General features: G+C 31.0%; 2 protein-coding genes across 3 annotated transcripts; one reads left to right on the top strand and one right to left on the bottom strand.

Moving 5' to 3' along the window:
* The first annotated feature begins 1,238 nt into the window (after window positions 1–1,238).
* Window positions 1,239–9,815, top strand: LOC110642783 (protein HEAT INTOLERANT 4). Of its 2 annotated transcripts, XM_021794929.2 has the most exons (14): window positions 1,241–1,649; window positions 2,298–2,336; window positions 2,443–2,496; window positions 2,605–2,668; window positions 2,917–2,975; window positions 3,955–4,079; window positions 4,183–4,242; window positions 5,603–5,661; window positions 5,941–6,020; window positions 6,133–6,171; window positions 6,813–6,875; window positions 6,968–7,015; window positions 7,881–8,009; window positions 9,323–9,815. In XM_021794929.2, the coding sequence occupies exons 1-14, from the start codon at window positions 1,464–1,466 to the stop codon at window positions 9,368–9,370; spliced, it is 1,053 nt and encodes a 350-aa protein (XP_021650621.2). In that variant the 5' UTR covers window positions 1,241–1,463; the 3' UTR covers window positions 9,371–9,815. The 2 variants fall into 2 exon arrangements, with proteins under 2 accessions (XP_021650622.2, XP_021650621.2); XM_021794930.2 differs by lacking the exon at window positions 6,133–6,171 and having other exon boundaries at window positions 1,239–1,649.
* Window positions 9,816–10,366: 551 nt separating this feature from the next.
* LOC110642782 (protein CPR-5) lies at window positions 10,367–14,492 on the bottom strand. The gene is made up of 5 exons (XM_021794928.2): window positions 13,969–14,492; window positions 13,115–13,171; window positions 12,683–12,718; window positions 11,801–12,520; window positions 10,367–11,243 (listed from the first exon to the last, which is right to left on the bottom strand). Exons 1-5 carry the CDS (start codon window positions 14,347–14,349, stop codon window positions 10,710–10,712), a joined length of 1,728 nt encoding a protein of 575 aa, XP_021650620.2. The 5' UTR covers window positions 14,350–14,492; the 3' UTR covers window positions 10,367–10,709.
* Window positions 14,493–18,245: the final 3,753 nt, after the last annotated feature.

Here is an 18,245-nt window from a genome sequence, read left to right as displayed (position 1 = left end):
CTTAAAGATATGGCTTGTAGGAAGCCATTTTGCTCGTCAAACATGAAGGATTTTGATATGTCATTCTTGAAAAAGACTTCTAAATTGTTATCAATCGTCTTAAGGTTGCCTCTATTCCTCAAAACATTCATGGCATTGTTCAGAATATCATTCATTTTGCTTTGAGTTTAATGTAACTCTTTATCAATTTGTTAAGCCATATGTAAGTTTCAAAAGTTTTGTTGGACGAGTCATCCCTTTTTACTTCTTTAGCTTAACATTATTTTATAACCTTTGTCTTATTTTAACGCTTTCAATGATATTCTCATATTTAAAAAAAAAATTAAGAGAAAATTTACAAAAATTAATTTATATATTAAACATATTTATATTATACTTTTCAAAAAATAAAAATTTTAAAAGTGTATTTTCTAAAAAGCATACCTCCCAATACAAGGAATTTTATAGCATTTTGAACCAAACAAACAAACCTTAGTTCTTAATTATAAATTTAAAATTTTTAACTATGGTTTAATTTTGACGTAGTAAATTATAATATAATTTGAACTATCATCGAGTTTTTAAGAATTTAAAACGTAATTAATAAAAAAAAATTAAAATACAATATTTTACTTTATTTTATTCATTTAAAATTTTATATTTTTTTTACTGATGAAGATATATTGAGATCGATTGAAGTGTATTTTGTGAAAAATTTTAACAATTTTTTATAATTATAATAATACGCTTTAAATGAAATTTTAACTATATATTATGGAATTCTTAATTAACTTATTTAGTTTTTCTCTAAAAAAAAATTGAGTTTATTTATGGGCTTGACCTAATTCGTCTAATTGGGTTTAAGTTACAAGAATTGGGCCTAGTTAATTGATATATTAGGGTAAAATACATTATATTTAATATTATTTTAATTTATAATTAAAAATATAGAAAACAAATCATGTTAATTTATAATTTTTAGAAAGAACTAGTTAATAATTAAATCCTAAACATAAAAAATATAATAATTAAAAAATAAAATAAAATTTATTTTACAAATAATTTATTTACATTATCTTTAGTTTTCAAAATATTTATTTTTATTTGCAAAAAAAATCAAATGGAGTAATAATAAATAATAATTCTTATATTAGCAGACAGGGAGAGCCCACCCAGCCCAATCGTTGTGATTATACATTTTTTACGTTGTCCGTACGCCACGTGCCGTTCAAAATCATGAAATTTCAAATATGTGCGCCCGTCTCAACTCTCTAAAAACCCTATCACCCCGCGTCCGATCAACGCTTCAAAAATCCAAATTATAGTATCCGGCTCTCTCTCTCTCTCTGCCCTCAATTTTTTTTTTCTTCTTTCCTTCATTTTCTCTCTCTAGAAAAAAAATCAAATACGGATCCACCGCCTTCGATCCGAACCCTGAAACCCTATTCCCTTCTCTCTAGATTTTGTTCTTATCTACACAAACTATGCCAATGAGGAAGGGAGCCAAGAGGAAGAGAGTCCAGAAAGACAAAGAAGATGAAGCAAAAGCTTCTTCTTCTTCTCAAGAAAATCACAAGCAGGAATCCACCAAAGCTCCTACGCGAGCTAAAAGCGTCAAGGCCTCTAAACCCCAACCTGAGCCTGAATACTTCGAGGATAAGCGAAACTTGGTATAATATTTGGCTTTGCATTCTTTGTTTTTGATTCTCTGCATTCTTTGTTTAATTTTGGTTGTTTGTTTATTTGAAGTTTTTGTTTGATTACTCTGCGTTTTGTTTGGGTTTGTGTTTTGTGTGTTTTGAGAGGATTGTGGACAAGTTTATGACATGTTATTTTTATAGGTTTCTGTTTGATTACCGAGAAAAAAAAATGATAAAATCCTTGTAGAATCTTTTCTATTTTTTTTATTCGTTTAATTGCATTGGTAGTAGAATATGGAAAGTTAGCCTAGGTTAAGGTAAATAGCTGCAGTTGTTTGAGTTGAGTAGGTGGTTTTGCTCTATGAGGTCTTCAACTATTTTTCGAATTCAATAATCTTGAATCATTATGGTTTAGAGCTTTAAGCACGTATTATTTGTAATTTGAAGCCTTGCTTTCCAGTTTTACTGAGCAATGGTGTGGTTAAGGACACCTGTTTTTAAGCATAGAGGTATTGTGGAAGTATTTCATTTATTTTTGGACTAGGAATTGCCTGTCTAGTTTGGCTATTCTGCATTTTTTTTGGTTCATCTAATTTAAGTGGCTGTTTTTGTAGTTGGCAAAAAAATGGGCAGTATTGTTTCTGTGACTAACAGAATTTTTCGAATTGTGTTTTGTAGGAAGATCTATGGAAGGAAGCATTTCCTGTTGGGACAGAGGTTAGATTGGAATTTATGATTTTCTCATGCTCAATTATATGACAATTTTTTTCCTTTTCTTTTTAATGCTGTAATGCTGCTTATGTGCTATCATATGTTTGTACAGTGGGATCAATTGGATTCAGTGTATCAATTCAACTGGAATTTTTCCAACTTGGAAGTGAGTCACAGAGTCAATTGTTTTCTCATTTGACCTTTTTCCCATTCACTACTATTTGGTAAGTAGTGGTTTGGATTGATAGATAGAATTATTATTCTGCTTGGTCAGGATGCATTTGAAGAGGGAGGCATTCTACATGGAAAGAAAGTTTATCTATTTGGTTGTACAGAGCGTAAGTAACTTGCTAACTTGAATTCTGCAATTTATATGTTGTAAAGATTTTTCTTCTGCCACCTATACAGTTTTTGTTTTCTCCATAGTTGCCAGACTACTAAATTGCCGCACATCTCCTTTCTAGATTGCCTGCACACACTTCTTCCCATGCCCCTCAACCCACCGACCAGAACCCATACATGCCCTTCCTGTTCTTTCTTTCTTGTCGTTTTCATTCTTCATTTAAATTTATTTACGTTTTTGCAGCTCAATTGGTCCCTTACAAGGATGAACAGAAAGTAATTTGCATACCTGCAGTTGTGGCGGTAAGTTCATTGAGCCCTTTTTTATGCCCCTGTAAGCCTGGAACCAAATTTGAATAGGAATTTGCTGATTTTCAATGTATCTGCTTCTTTCAATGAAGTTTGTTTAGGTTGGGACTTTATCAAAATTAAATACTTACTGATGCTTTATGGCTGTTGTCTCTATAGTTCCTTTCTTGTTTAAAAAGAGTTGGGGGCATGTTCACTTGTAGAAAAATAGGGTGTTTTCTAGAAAATGTTTTCCAAGAATGAAAAATAGAGTATAGTGCTCAAATGTAAAAATTTTCCAAATAGAAAACTGAAAATTAGCCTTCCAATTTTCTAAAATTATATCCACTTCTAGAAAACAACTTTATGATGTTTCACCTGTTTTCCATTGTAAAATAATTGCTGTTTCCCAAGTAGAGAACACTGAGATCTCTGTATTTTCTGATTCTACGACATTCTTTTGCTGGGTTCAAAGCCCAACTTTGTTACTTTTTTTTTTCTCTATTCATTATTGCTATATTTTTCAATATTAACTCATTTTTTTGTTGGGCCATTTCATATACATTCTAAGACTTTGTTATTTTTTTAATTTTCTTTGTTTTAATATTCATTGTTGCTTATTTTTCACTTTTTTATTTAATATTGAATTTATTATTTTTAAATAAAAATTAGTTAGTCATGAAAACATAATGACAAAAATTAATAACTTATTTATAAATTAAATGACAATATCCCTTTAATTTTATTTGATGTTCTATTTGTAAAACAAGAAATTTTCAACTCCCTAACTATACAAAACAATTTTAATAAAAACATATTTTTCTAGTCTATATATCTATATTAGAAAATGATTTTGTTGTTCATTTAATGTTTTATAAGTTTTCCACAGAAAATGGAAATGGGAATTTTCTATGAAAATTTAAAATGGAAAGTGGAGAGTTGTTTTCTACACTATCATTTCTTTCTGAACTTTTTTTTCCCTGTTTTTTTCCAGATTACGTCTCCCTTCCCTCCTTCTGATAAGATTGGAATTAACTCAGTTCAGAGGGAGTCTGAAGAAATAGTTCCCATGAAACAAATGAAAATGGATTGGGTTCCATATATTCCTCTGGAGAATAGGTATCTAAATATTTTATGGATTTCATGGAATGTTATCTATTCAAGTTTTTATTTTGTCCTACAGATTTTTGTCATGTGTTTATGTAATCTAATCCTTCTACAGAGAGAGTCAGGTTGACAGACTGAAGTCTCAAATTTTTATTTTGAGCTGCACTCAGAGACGGTACTGCCCTCTCTCTATCTCCCTCTTGCACCCTCCATTTTTTCTTACTCCTTTAAAATTTATTTTAATTTTGGATGTTCAAATATGCCAAATCAGTTCAATATTTTGTTAAATTGGCAATTTATATTCTTATTTGATTTTTGTATTTACTAAACTTATTTCTACTTCCGTAAGTTTCTTAAGCTGTATATATGGAGCACATTTTGATAGTTTCAGTTAACAAGTTGGTGTTTAGTTTTCATATCCGTGATACCAAAGACATGAACAGTTATGAAGAGATGGATGGAAGTCCCAAAGGTTCTTAAGGGGGCTTTTGAAGGATTCAAGAGGTGCAAAACAAGTACTAAAAGAATAGATAGTGATGCGTCCCACATTGATTCTGCAGGGAGGTCTTAGGTGTTATATATATGAGTTTGCAAACCTCCCCTTGTGAGCTAGCTTTTGAAGCGGAGTTAGGCAGGTTCATATTATTTGGTATCAGAGCCTCACTCTGTATGAGTCGGTGGGCCATGTACAAAGGTTCCCTGACGTTATTCGGGAGAGGTTGGGGTGAACGAGTCATGACCCCGGTTACTTCACGAGGACGTTCAGTCTACAGGGGTCGGGAATGATGCGTCCCACATCGATTCTGCAGGGAGGTCTTAGGTGTTATATATATGAGTTTGCAAATCTCCCCTTGTAAGCTAGCTTTTGAAGCGGAGTTAGGCAGGTTCATATCAGATAGTTTCAGGGTTAGGGATTATCAAATGTATGACTGAGAGTTAAAATAAGATGAGCAAAGTTAGATTTTATTTTATGATAGGATGTGTGCACGGTACACCATAAATTGCATCCTAAGTGGTGTTTGGATAAAATCTTCAGGGAATTTGATGCAAACTCCTTTAAAGTGTCGTATGAATATATATGACATCTCTTGTCCCTGAGAATTAAAATTTAAAATAAGATGAGCAAAGTTATTTTTTGTTTTATGATAGGATGCGTGCACCGTAAATTGTATCCTAAGTGGTGTTTGGATAAAATCTCCAAGGAATTTGTTGTTGTTGACATGGGGTATGGTTTGACTTTTAAATATGGTTTGAAGAGAAAATTAAGTAAGAAATTTGAATAGAACTGTATTAAGGGAAAGATTAAAAGAAAAAGTCACACTTAGAATTTATTATGCATCACATTTAAGGTTGCATTAATTTCTTGGCGAGGGGTACAATACCATCACAATTGCGAGAGACCAAAGTCTGTTTTAACTCTTTTTGTCTATTAGAAACCAGTTGCTAATGTCCATTGACAATGATGCTATGATGTGCGCATGTGTGTTTGAAATTTGCTCTTTTTATGTCTACTTATGCACATGGTTTACTTGCAGGTCTGCTTTGAGACTTTTGAAGATAGACCGTGTTAAGAAATATGAGTACTGTCTGCCTTGTGAGTTTTAAGCAATTTTCAACTGTTCACATTGTTGCGTTTCACATAGTCCTTTTTGTAGATTAAAATGTCATGAGAAGGAAGAATGGAAGGAAAAAATCTATATAAATTATCATTTGTGACATTTATGGGTCAGAAACATAAACTCGTATGAACCAAGTTTGATTGTTAAGGCAAAGAATGATGCAAGCGTATTTTTTATCCCTTAGCATTTAGTAACATGTTTTTGCCTTTGCAAGTTGAGTCATATAAGTTTAATGACATGTGTTCTTTTGATAGATTTCTATCACCCTTTTAAGGAAGATGAGCTTGAACAAAGCACTGAAGTTCAGATAATTTTTCCAGCAGAACCAAAGCCGGTATGCAACAGAGAGTTGGGAACCTAGATCTTTGAGTTTGATGGCTGCTTTTTGACTGAGCTTGGTTACTGCACACTTCTATAAGTTGAATTTTATTTCTTGCCCCATGTAGGTTTTCTGTGAATTTGATTGGGAGTTAGATGAGCTCGAGGTACAAGATTAATTTTCTGATTTTGTCTTAGTTTAACTTGAATGGATTCTATTGAGTCAACTACGTGTCTATTTGGCATTACTTTTGAAGGCCTGAAACTGTTTTTTGAATAAAAACACTATTTTAGTCGTTGTTTAAAAAAACAGCTTGGAAAAGTTGTTTTGTTATTTTAGTGATCTTATGACTAAAATTTATTAAATTTAATTTTAAATTATTTTTTAATACTCTCTAAGCAGTATATCTGAAAAAGTGATTTTCTTAACAGTAATTCCAACAACAATGCCAAACAGGCCTTACAATGTTACTTGATGTCATGGAAGAGTTGACTCTAGTAAATGGCTTTGATATACATTGAACTATACCCACCATTCAGTTTTGTGGAATCTTTAGTCATTGGATGCTCTTTTACGTTGGTGAAGGGAATGCTGTAAAACAATGTATCTTTATGGAAAATTCTGCCAAGTTCTAACTTCTCAAATGAATTGTTCAACGGAGGGATCTTGAGTGTTTTTGGGGAAATATGTTCTACCCTCCCATTGCACAATTCTGTTAAAGTTGCTTCCTAATCACTTTACAGCTTCCTGGAGAAAAGGAAAAAGAAAAACCATTATTTTGTGCTAAAATTATTTATCAATCCACAGGAGTTTACTGATAATCTAATCAAGGAGGAGGAATTATCTGAAGATCAAAAAGATGCATTCAAGGTAAAATTCTTTGAATATATTCAAATAACTTGTAGGTTTCTCTTATTTTTAAATCGTTAATATTTGAGCCAAATAATTCTTTTCTTTCTCAGGAGTTTGTCAAAGAGAAAGTTCGAGAAGCAAAGAAAGCTAACCGAGAGGTATTAAGCAAATGATGGATATATGTTGTTTCTAGGGACGGATCGAGAAATTTTTATTACTAGGGCATTATATATATATATATATATATATATATATATATATATATATATATATATATATATATATATATATATATCAGTTAATAATGAAATAAGACACAAGATATATAGTAGTATTTATATATTTTGCATGTGAATTGCACATATTTATATTTTTGGTCCACTATCGGCCCTTGAAAAAAATTAGGTATAGGCAAAATATATAAGTAAATTTATACCATTTCTCTTTTTTTTGTTTTTGATCCATGCGCGCGCGCGCGTGTGTGTGTATGAAATGATTTGACACGTAAGAGATTTAGATTTGATTTTAATATAATTTATTTTAGCAAAAAATGTCTTATTATTTATGTAATTATATGTGTATGTATTTATTTATGAATGAATATTAATTCATAAATATATTAGATGACTCATTTATAAAAGATTTAAAATAATATTTTTTATAAAGTATTTTAAATTTACACTCATTAAATTTTCTCTACACTTATATATGTATATATAATCTAATTTTCTGGCTCTTCATCAAACTCAAAATTATTATAATTCAATTTTAATATATGAACAATATAACTTTTAAGAGAATAAGTGGATAATATTAAGTAGGAAAATAATTATTAAAGCATTCATATAAGTTTGGAAGAAAATATATATCTTTAAAAGCGGGGACACTCAAATTATTATATAAAATTTTTAAATATATTCAAAAGACAATTGCCCCTTCCCTAGATCTGTCCCTGGTTGTTTCTTTGTTTTGTTCAGGAGTTTGTGATATGGTAATTAGCTTTGTAGTAATCTTTTTATGCAGGCGAGGGAATCCAGGAAAAAGGCCTTGGCAGAAATGAGTGAGGAAACCAAAAAAGCATATGAAAATATGAGGTTTTACAAGTTTTATCCTGTGGAAACCCCAGATACTCCTGACATATCAAAAGTAAAGGTGAGATGTTGGAAATTACTGCACAATGCACTTCAAGGGGTTACAGTTTCTTATAGGAAGTATTTTTGTGCAAGCATGGTTATCAAATTTAATTAATTTGTCTTTATGACTGGAATTTTTCTTGTTGGTAACCTTTTGTTGCATCCTTAGAGAGCCTGTCAAAAGTCTTGAGTACTGATTTGTCATTATATCTCTAAATCGTGAAGATAATCTAGTTATCATTCTGATGACTTTCTAGGTTTCAGATGTGAAAAGAAGACATAGGTATATGATGGCTGCTTCAAGTTGTTTATTATTATTATTATTATTATTTGCACTTTTAGTCCATCTTTACATACATATTCCTGAATGTGTTTGCCAAATGCTAACTCCTCTTCAATGATTGAAAGCAATTTTCTTTCTTGATGAAATTTTACAAATGTCTGTCCTTTCTGTATGTTGTTATTTTGTATTTCTATCCATCGAAATGCCCACAGGTGTCATATCTCCATTAACCAAGATCACTTTGGGTTGGTGAATAATGTGATGGGATTCATGAGAAATTCGAAGAAAGGTGTTTGCTTTTAGAATATTCAAACTATCAGGCCATAAGAAGCTTAGATATGAACAAGGAGTCAAATATTGCAATCAAAATATCCCTAAAATTTAGGCACTCTAGTTTTCTTAGTTATTAAATGAACTAGTGTTAAATTCAAAATGATTAGAATTTCTATGTAAAAATGGGTTGTCAGTCGGCTAGGGACATTCCAAAATGGCAAGGTGGACAGGAAAATTTGGGACTTGGGGGTATATACTATATAGTCATTTTTCAAAATGTTTTCTTGGGTAAAATTACTATGAAGTCTCTATAGTTTGTTAAAATTAATTAGTCCCTTTTTCCCCAATTAAAATGTCCTTGTATTTTGTAAAATTAAACTCTTTAGTCTTTTAGTTAAAGAAAATGTTAGTAAACTTGTTTTAACTTCGAATATTTATACTGTTTAGTTTATGAAATTTTAACTATCCATAGTATTTAGTCTCTCTAATCAAGGTTGAAACAGGTTAACTAATGTTTTCTTTGACTGAAATCTAAGAAAAGGAATAAAGAGTTTGATTTTTCAAAATACTGGACGATTTAATTGGGTTTAAAAAGAATAGGAACTAAGTAGTTAATTTTAACAAATTACAAGGACTTGATAGTAATTTACCCCTTTTTTTTTCATTTATGGGACTGAGGGTATATGATATTAATGGAATTCATTAGTCAATCTGGGTAGAATGCTTGCATACTTTTCAGAAAGAGATTATTTGCTAATTTGCATTTTGTCTTGCAGGCTCCATTCATAAACAGGTATTACGGCAAGGCTCATGAGGTTTTCTGATTACAATCGAGTAGGAGCAGCATTGACAGAGAATGCTGTAAAAGTTTGCTTTAGCTGCCAAAAGGTTGAATTTGAAGATTTTGTTTACCTCGAAGAAGTTGGGAGGCATACCTCTGGTGCCCTATGATACATTTCTTTCATCAAAGCTTTAGGTATCATAGTCAAAAGGTGTAAACTCTTAGTATCAGAATTTTTAGATATAGACAATTGGAGGTGGCCATCGCTATAGGAAGCATTTTGTAAGATACAATGTTGAGGCTTTTGATAATTTCAGTGTCTGGTTGAGCTGCAGGTGGTGAAATTTCCCTGTCTTGCTCGAGTTTATCTTGATTTCCCTTGTATCTCTCTCAAATCTTTTGTTCTCATACCATGTTATTACTTCTTGTATGACCAAAAGTAATACTTGAGAGAAGGTGAATAATGGATTTAGTTTATTTTTTAAGAATTCTGTATTGTGCTTTTCCATGGGTTTCGTTTACTTTTTTAGTTTACTTTTTTAGAATTCTGTGTTGTGCTTTTCCATGGATTTACAGGTGCAGCAAGCACATGGTCTCCCAAAATAGTAGCCAATGCAATCCATTTCCTCCCAACGAGTCCACAGAATTTGGCGGCAAAACAACAGACAGTTCCTAAAAGAGACGGGATAAATGTTACAGGCATTGTCTGACTTGGGAATGCTGATCGTCGAAGAAGCAAATAAGCAACTGACAGAATTATTATCAGGCCAAACAGCATTCGGCTCACAACCTGAAGGTGTCAACCTGAAGACGAATGACACCGTAGAGAATGCCACCCCGAGTTGAAAGACGAAATTGGCTATGGGAGCCACCGTGATTTGAAATCCTGAATCAGATTAAATAAACATGACTTTTGTAGGCGTCTTGCATGACTAGAACAAAAGCTGGAGAAATATAGCCAAGAAAATCCATCTGCTTGCAAAGGTGTTGAGTGACAAATCTTTGACATCACATCACATGACTAGATGTTGAATGGAAATTTTAAAAGAAGAAAATTAAAAGCATATATTAATCATAGAGCATAAATTAAGGGTATGCATTCTCTTTCAGGCTTCTTGACATAATTGGCCTCGGGGTACCTTTTTATTACAAATTTAACTTGAGGACCCTATCCGACAAATGAGTCAAACCACATGGTAGTAAATTGTAATTTCCCATGGAAAGAAAGACTCCAAAAATGGTTTATATGTTAATGGACTCAATATATACAAACAGCTGCCTACATAATTATCGAGGAGCTTGGCATACAATACACATCACATACAGAAGTCACAGACAACCAGTTGCAGCAAGAAGTCGTTTCGGTTTTGCAATCTGTGGACTCAATCATCTGTAATAAAGAGAGAATTGGTGGCAAGTTTCAAGAAATGATCTTTCCATTCACCAGGACCAGCGAAAGGCAAAAGACCACAGCTCAGTGGCAGAAACAAGAGCACTACAGTATAGAAAAGAATTCGCCGGAACCAGTATGGACATATCGCATTGGATTTTATCCCTTCAGAGATGGTGACAGGCCCATGAAGTACATAGAACAATGTCGATGTAAAGACATTTGAGAAGAAGTGCAGCAAGCACAAAGTCTCCCAATATAGTAGCCAATGCAATCCACTTCCTCCCAATGTGTCCACACAAAATTTACCAGCAAAACCACAGACTGCTCCTAAAAGCAACAGGATGAATGTTACTGGCATCGTCTGACGTGACATTGCTGATCGTTGAAGAAGCAAATAAGCAACTGCCAGAATTATTAACATGCCAAACAGCATTCGGCTTACAACCTGAACATGACACCGGAGAGTATGCAGCCCTGAGTTGAAAGACGAAAATGGCCTTGGGAACCACCATGATTTGGACTCCTGAATCAGATAAAAGAAACATGAATTTTGTAGTTATCTTGTATGACTAAAACAAAAGCTGAAGATGTATCAGCCAAGAAAATCCATCTGATAGCAAAGGTGTGACATGAAAATTCTTTGACATCAAATAAATCAAGTAGATGTTGAAGATAGCAAATCCTGTTTGAGCCATTAAAACAAACCAAAACAAAATTTCATTATGCTCTTGGCTATGACACAATATATTTTGAACTGGCAAGAGAATGAAAACCCAATAAAATCAAGCTTCAACCTTAAAATCAAGGCTCTCTCCAGAGGTACAAGGTGGGGATTCATTCTACATATCCAATTAATTTTATCAAACATTTAAAGCAATATCTGTTATCTTTACACACTGCATAAGGCCAAAGGACAATAAACTGTACTCTTCACAGTTTCTCTGTAGAATCTCTGCAGTTCCAGAGAAAATAGTATGACAAAGAAAACATATAAATTCAGATAACTAGATCAACAATACTGATGATCACGTGAATTGAAGAAACAACCAATTGAAGCTACCAAGAAGATATGATCCTTACCTCAACTGAAGGATTACAGGATGCAGTAGCATCAGTGATCCTTTGGTAAGAAAAGACATATGCACCATATAAAAGGCAGGCAGACATGAGGAACAAACCGGCAACAAGGCAATCTATGCAAGTCTTAAGCAGTTCAGCATGCTTTGTATCTTCTACTTGGTTCTTGAATTTTTCAGCTTTAAAGGATGCCTTTGACACGCCCATTGCTAATTTTGATCTTTCAAGATGATTTGAATCAAAGCTAAGAGCCAGCTGTGCCTCTTTTAACTCCAATTTTTTCATTGTAAGACCAATCTCCAATGTCCTCAGGTCATTAGAACGCGCTTCCTCCATGACCAATTTCTCAATAGTGCTGCAATGGTTGATTACAGAACCTAATGAACTTGGAACACAAATCTGTTGGTTTAATTGTCCACTCAAGGGAAGTTCCTGGTTCAAGCAAGGAACGCTCTCTTCTACATCTTCAGCCACATGCACTTGATTTTGGGCTGAGATGGAAGGCAACTCAGTTTCTGATTGATAATCCTTGATGCCAGTGCTACTACAATCAACCCCATTTTCAAGAGTCAAGTGTGAAGCCCAGCTTTCTACATTCAGGTGGCTTAAGTGATATGCTTCCTTGTTGATGGATGCTTCATTAATCAATCTAAGGGTCCTCAATGTACTCCCAAATGATTTCTCAAAGTTCCTGGCAAAAAATTCAAATTTATCACCGACGACCTGTTGCGACATATGGAGCAAACGAGGAGGCCATAAATATAACATTAGCATTTGGGCTTTGTCTGATGATGATAGAACAAATGAAGGAACTTAACTTGAAAAACCAGTCCATGAATGAGTCAATGTTTAAACTTTAAATTTAAATTTTTAAGTATGGCTTACATTAGCTAAAGATTCTCCGACAGCTAAAGCACAAATCTGCAAATGAACAGACAAATAATATATTGTTAATACCCAATATTTCAATATTCAGTAAAGTGAAACCAATTGACAAAATATTGCAGATAAACTGACAAAGCACAAAGCTGTGACCACCTTTCTGGGGGCTTTGCCTCTCTATTTGTCAGACTGACTTGGATGTTTTGGTATGAAAAGTTTACAAGCCAAATAATTTCAGTAATCGCGTATCATTGTCTTTTATATAAGAACTAAATGAGAAAGAGCCCAACGGAGTTTTCAACAGTAAATGTGTTTTTTTTTTTTTCCACATTCCAAACAAAGAATTGTGAATGGATCAAAATCCATGGTCAATAACTTCCATAGGTTCATTTCTCGATCCATCATTTGTCTTGTAAAGGGATAAAAAGTATGCACCTTTGAAAGATAATCAACGGACATCTTTTCACCTGCCACATCTTTCCTCTCAAGAACCTGAAATCGTGAAGCAACCATGCACAAATATCAGCCATTGGATACTAAACAGAATCCAAGGAAAGCATGATATATTATTATTATTATTATTATTATTATTATTATCTACCAGGATAAAAATATAGTATTGGCCAGTATCAGGTAGTCCTGAGCAGCTAGAAAAAACACAGTTCTACTAAATGTATAATGGACAGTCTAAGCAACATTCCAAACCAATATTTCAGCCAATTGTTAGATATCTATACCTTTCACAAGCACTGCACATATTTTCATGACCTAAACTTGTACGCAACTCGTTTCACTTCCAAAAGCTTCAGGACCATTTACTCACCATTTATCAGTTGTGGCGATCCCAATTACAGAAGGCAGCAATTGATCACCAGATTCATTACACAACACATTATACAAACCAAGTTTATAGCTTTTCTTTGAATTTGGTGCTCCATTTCAGTTACCAAATAAACTTGAAGAAAATGAAATGAACAAGCAATCATTATGGAAAACTTCAATGCAAAATATCCAACACATTCCAATTTCAACAAATCAATTAAAATAAGAAATTAGCACAAAAAGGGAAGAACCATTAACAACCCCTTATCAAAAACCAAAACTTTCATCCCCAACAAAGACCGTCATAAGAAAAAGAAAAAATCTTTTAACAACTACCAATCCAGAGAAAGGCACCAAAACGCTACAGCAAACATCAAGATACAAAATTTACCAAAAATCAACTCCAATAACTTAAAACACAACATAATCTGTGCATATTATACCAAAAACTGAAAGTTTCAACGAACCTGAGCAACAATAGCAGCAAAAGACATTCCAAGAGGGAGAGCAACGGCATTCAAATCACCTTCCCCGAAGCGGCCACCACGCCGAACTGGAGCGATCACCACCTTAGGGTTCTTGCGTTTATAAGCAATGCGCGTACTTCTGTGCTTAGAAGGAAGAGCCGCCGAACGAGAAGAAGAAGAGGACATCATAACAACGTCTTCATCGGCTTTTTTCTTCTTCTTCTCCCTCTTCTTCTTCTTCTCCTTCTCCTTGTAACGTGTCATAATTAGGTTTCCGTTTTCAAACGGTTCTGAGAACGGAAGACTCTCCACCGTCGGATTTGAATTGGCGGTGGTGTTGGATTCTTGGGCAGGCGGAGCAGAAGAAGAAAGGCTCTCCATAGAAGAGAGGGAGGGAGACCAGGGAGCAACCGATTACGTAGACAGTACCGGGATATGTAAAATCCGATCTTTCATTGAATAAACATAAAACCACAATAAATATTTAATATAGGTAATGTAAAACCCGACATTTGACAACCGATTCTAAGTCAGGCCCAGTACACCATTCACACTTAAATTTTATAAATATATATATATATATATATATAAAACCTTAAATTTTTAAAAGACAATGTGATAAAAAAAAAATTTAAAAGACAAACATCAACTCAACCCTAAATTAAGATATTCTTAAAACCTTACGTGGCAACAATATGTAATTTGTTATTTAAGGTTCCAATGATTAAGGGTGAGCACTTTTTAATTTGATTCTATTTAATTTTAATAATTATTAAAAAATTGATAGAATTGAATTAAATTAAATTAATTTATTAATTTTTAAATTATTTTATTTTTATATTAAATTTATAAATTATATATATTTATATATATATAAATTATTTAATTTTATTAATTAATGATTATTAGATTCAAATTAAAGTTAAAATCAAATCAAATCACTTAAAAATTAAATAAAAATAAAAAAGCATCAAAGTCCAAACACCTATCTGTTCCAACCCGATTGAATTAGGGTGGTTTAGTTCGGTTCATTTTTTAATGCATTTTAATTTTTTTTAGTTTTTAAAATATAATAATTCAGTTAATTTAATAGTTTGATTCGATTTGAACAAAATACTTAGCCTTATAAATAGTATCTTAATTTCGCTTTTATAAGGGTTAAGGTATATTATAAGACATTTATTATGGGATGAAACGTTTTAAAAATTTAGGGTATTACGAGATTTTATTGATAAAGTTATGGGTGAATTTATGTATTCAGCTTTCTAAATTGTTTTTGTTACTATGACACTGGTAGAATATGAATTTATTTATTTTTCATTAAAATTTAACACATACAAAAAAAATTATTCTCTCTATTATCAGCTTTGACAATTTAATTTGTTTAAATTACACTTTAATAACTCATAATCTATTTATTTAAAATTATTAATTCATGTAATAATGTATTTTTTTAATTTAATAAATAAAATATTATCATAAATAACTTAAAAATTAAAATTAGGTCCCTTTTTGACCTTTTAATCAGTTATTTAATTTATATCATAACAAAATTATAATATTTTTTGACATATTCATTATTTATTTATTTATTTATTACAATCTTATTTTTTATATAATGAAATAAAATTTTTTTATGTATTAATTTGATTAATAAATCACCACATGATGTATTATTATTTTAAAAATCATATTTTTTAAATAAAAACAATGAACAAATAATGAGTTTTAATTTAATAAATATTAAAAAATTGTGAAATTTTAAACTTAAATTAAATTATAAAATGGTCATTTTTCTATAATATTTTGCTCATCATATTATATTTTTATATTTTCATTTTTTTATGGAAATTCACCTTTTATTACTTGATATTTAAATGTGAAATTAATTGTAGGCCAGCTTTAATAATTTATAAACTAATAGTCATTGCCATTTTATAAAATTAAATTTATTTTTTAAACTTAATTTGAATATCATAATATTTAATTAAAGACTTGAATTAAATGAAAATACTGGCGGTGATATTATTCATAAATGAGACTAAAAATCCTTTGTAATTGCTTATCTTTAATTTAATTTTTATTATAATAAATAAGTTATGATAAATTAATATCATATTATGCTTAAAGAAAGAATCATGCTGTACTAGATTAAAAATTATAATTATAATTATGCTTAAAGAATCATATTTTTCAATAGGCATATGTGTTCTCTCTAATTTTTGTTGTTGGATGAAGACTACAAAATTTATGATTTTTATTTTTAAAATTGTACGCATTAAGGATAATAAAATAGATAATAAGGGGTGAGCTTAAATCGACTAATTTTTTATAATTTTTATTTTATAGATGAATAATTTTTTTTATTCTATACTGTTATTTAATAAAATTATATCAATTGAATAATAATTTTTTCTGGCATCAATTTATGTTTTACTTATATATTTAATAAATATTTAATTTTGCATATTTTAATTTCAAATTAGAAATTAAAATAAAATAATATAAAAATTTAAGAATTAAAAATTGTATTAAATTAAAATAAAAATTAATTTGTGAAAGTAAGAGAAGAAAATCAAAGCACATGGAAACACTACTTTTCACTGTTTTTTTTTTTTGAATTTAGGTGAAAAATAAAATATCTCAAAATGCTTTTTGAGTATTTTTCACATAAATTTTCATATTTTTTTTATATAAAATATGAGAATTCAACCGTTAATTTTAAATAGCAAATTGTCATATTTTCGATCTTATTTTCTAGAATATTAGGGATTCAAATTGCAACTTTTTTTCTTAATAATAATTAACAAAAATATAAGAATAAGATTAAAAATAATTTTCTATTTAATATACATGTTTTATCATTATTATTTAAAAACTGAAGTATTTAGATTTACCGTTTTGCTTTTGTCATGCATTTCTCATTTTTGTCCCTATCAATTGTTTCTTTCTCCTTTGGCATCTCTGGAAGAGCAGGAACAGCTTCCCTTGTTCGAGTCCATTACAATGGCTGTCAATCATCACGGTGATTTCCTGGCAGTCCAAGCGCAATTGCATGATCCTTCAGGGAATTCAAGTCACGATAGCGAGCCTAATGGAGTCACGAATTGGATTCCTCCTGGCAAGAATGTGGTGAAAGTCATGGTTAATAAGCAAAGGAATGCATGGCCAGTAGATGCCGTTGCTAGGGATCACCAAAGTTTTCCATGCAGTTTTCCATGCACATGCCTTGATCCTGGCCAAGGCCAAAGGTTTCAGGAATGTAACCATTGAAGGTGACTCTTGGATTGCCATCAATGCAGTACGGGACGGACCAATCCCCTTGTCCATTCATACTTATCATCTCGGATATTCAGTTTTTCTGGAATGGTTTTGAAGCTATCACTTTCTCCTTTACTAAGAGAAACTGTAATCATGCGGCTCATGTTTTAGCATCTTGCGTGCTTTACGATCAATGATTTTTTCTGCATCAACTCTTTAAAGTAAGTATATTTTGTTTCTTTCTGGTTTAGCATTGCAATTCTCCTTTTATATCTGTATAAATTTTTTTTTTTTTCAAAAAATTATTAAATGTACCATATGCATGTACATGATATCTCATAATTACGTGAAATTTACTCAATATAAAAAGAATATATTTTTTTTTTTATGTGAGAAAGAAAGTACTATTTTTATTTAATAATATATTTCTTTCTCTCTTTCTCACTATTTTTTCTGTGTATCTCTCTCTTGTTTCTCTCTCTATCAACTGTTTGATTTTACAAATTCATCTATATTTTATTTTGATTTTAAAAATTAATTACTTTTAATTTTATTTAATTATAAAAATTTAAAAAATGATATTATTATATAAAAACTAGTAAAATTACTTGAAAATCCATTTAATTATTTTTTATTTAAATTAGTGATAAAATATTACCTTCATTCTAATTTTGATTGTTCGGACATAATTGCTAAGAAAATTTGAAAGTGCTAAAAGCTAAAATCATGGGAAAAAAAAAATGCTAAAATTACAAAAACACAAATATTTATGGTGTCAAGTGTGAGATCTGGTCCGAACTTACAACATAGGAAGCCCATAACATGAGAATGGGGGCTCAGGTCCATGTGTATAAAATAAGTGAATTATTAATAATTAAATATATAAAATTAATTAATTAATTATATCACTTATTAATATAAATAAATACTATAATTAGATAAATTTGAATAATTTAAAATTAAAATTTAATATTTATTGAGTTATATTAATATAAATTTTAATAGCATTCTTAAAT

Source organism: Hevea brasiliensis, chromosome 7 (assembly GCF_030052815.1).
Source record: "Hevea brasiliensis isolate MT/VB/25A 57/8 chromosome 7, ASM3005281v1, whole genome shotgun sequence".
Classification (NCBI taxonomy): Eukaryota; Viridiplantae; Streptophyta; class Magnoliopsida; order Malpighiales; family Euphorbiaceae; genus Hevea; species Hevea brasiliensis.
The sequence above is the reverse complement of the archived record's forward strand: the minus strand, read 5'-3'. Positions and strand labels throughout refer to the sequence as shown.

Bases quoted from the DNA above. Each gene is read 5' to 3' on its own strand.
- LOC110642782 (XM_021794928.2), bottom strand. From the start codon at position 14,349: ATGGAGAGCCTTTCTTCTTCTGCTCCGCCTGCCCAAGAATCCAACACC. The intron at 13,172-13,968 runs GTTCGTTGAAAC...TCACGATTTCAG, and splicing joins TTGCTGCTATTGTTGCTCAG to GTTCTTGAGAGGAAAGATGT. The intron at 12,521-12,682 runs GTAAGCCATACT...ATGTCGCAACAG, and splicing joins TCGGAGAATCTTTAGCTAAT to GTCGTCGGTGATAAATTTGA.
- LOC110642783 (XM_021794929.2), top strand. From the start codon at position 1,464: ATGCCAATGAGGAAGGGAGCCAAGAGGAAGAGAGTCCAGAAAGACAAA. The intron at 2,497-2,604 runs GTGAGTCACAGA...CTGCTTGGTCAG, and splicing joins GGAATTTTTCCAACTTGGAA to GATGCATTTGAAGAGGGAGG. The intron at 6,021-6,132 runs GTATGCAACAGA...TGCCCCATGTAG, and splicing joins TTCCAGCAGAACCAAAGCCG to GTTTTCTGTGAATTTGATTG.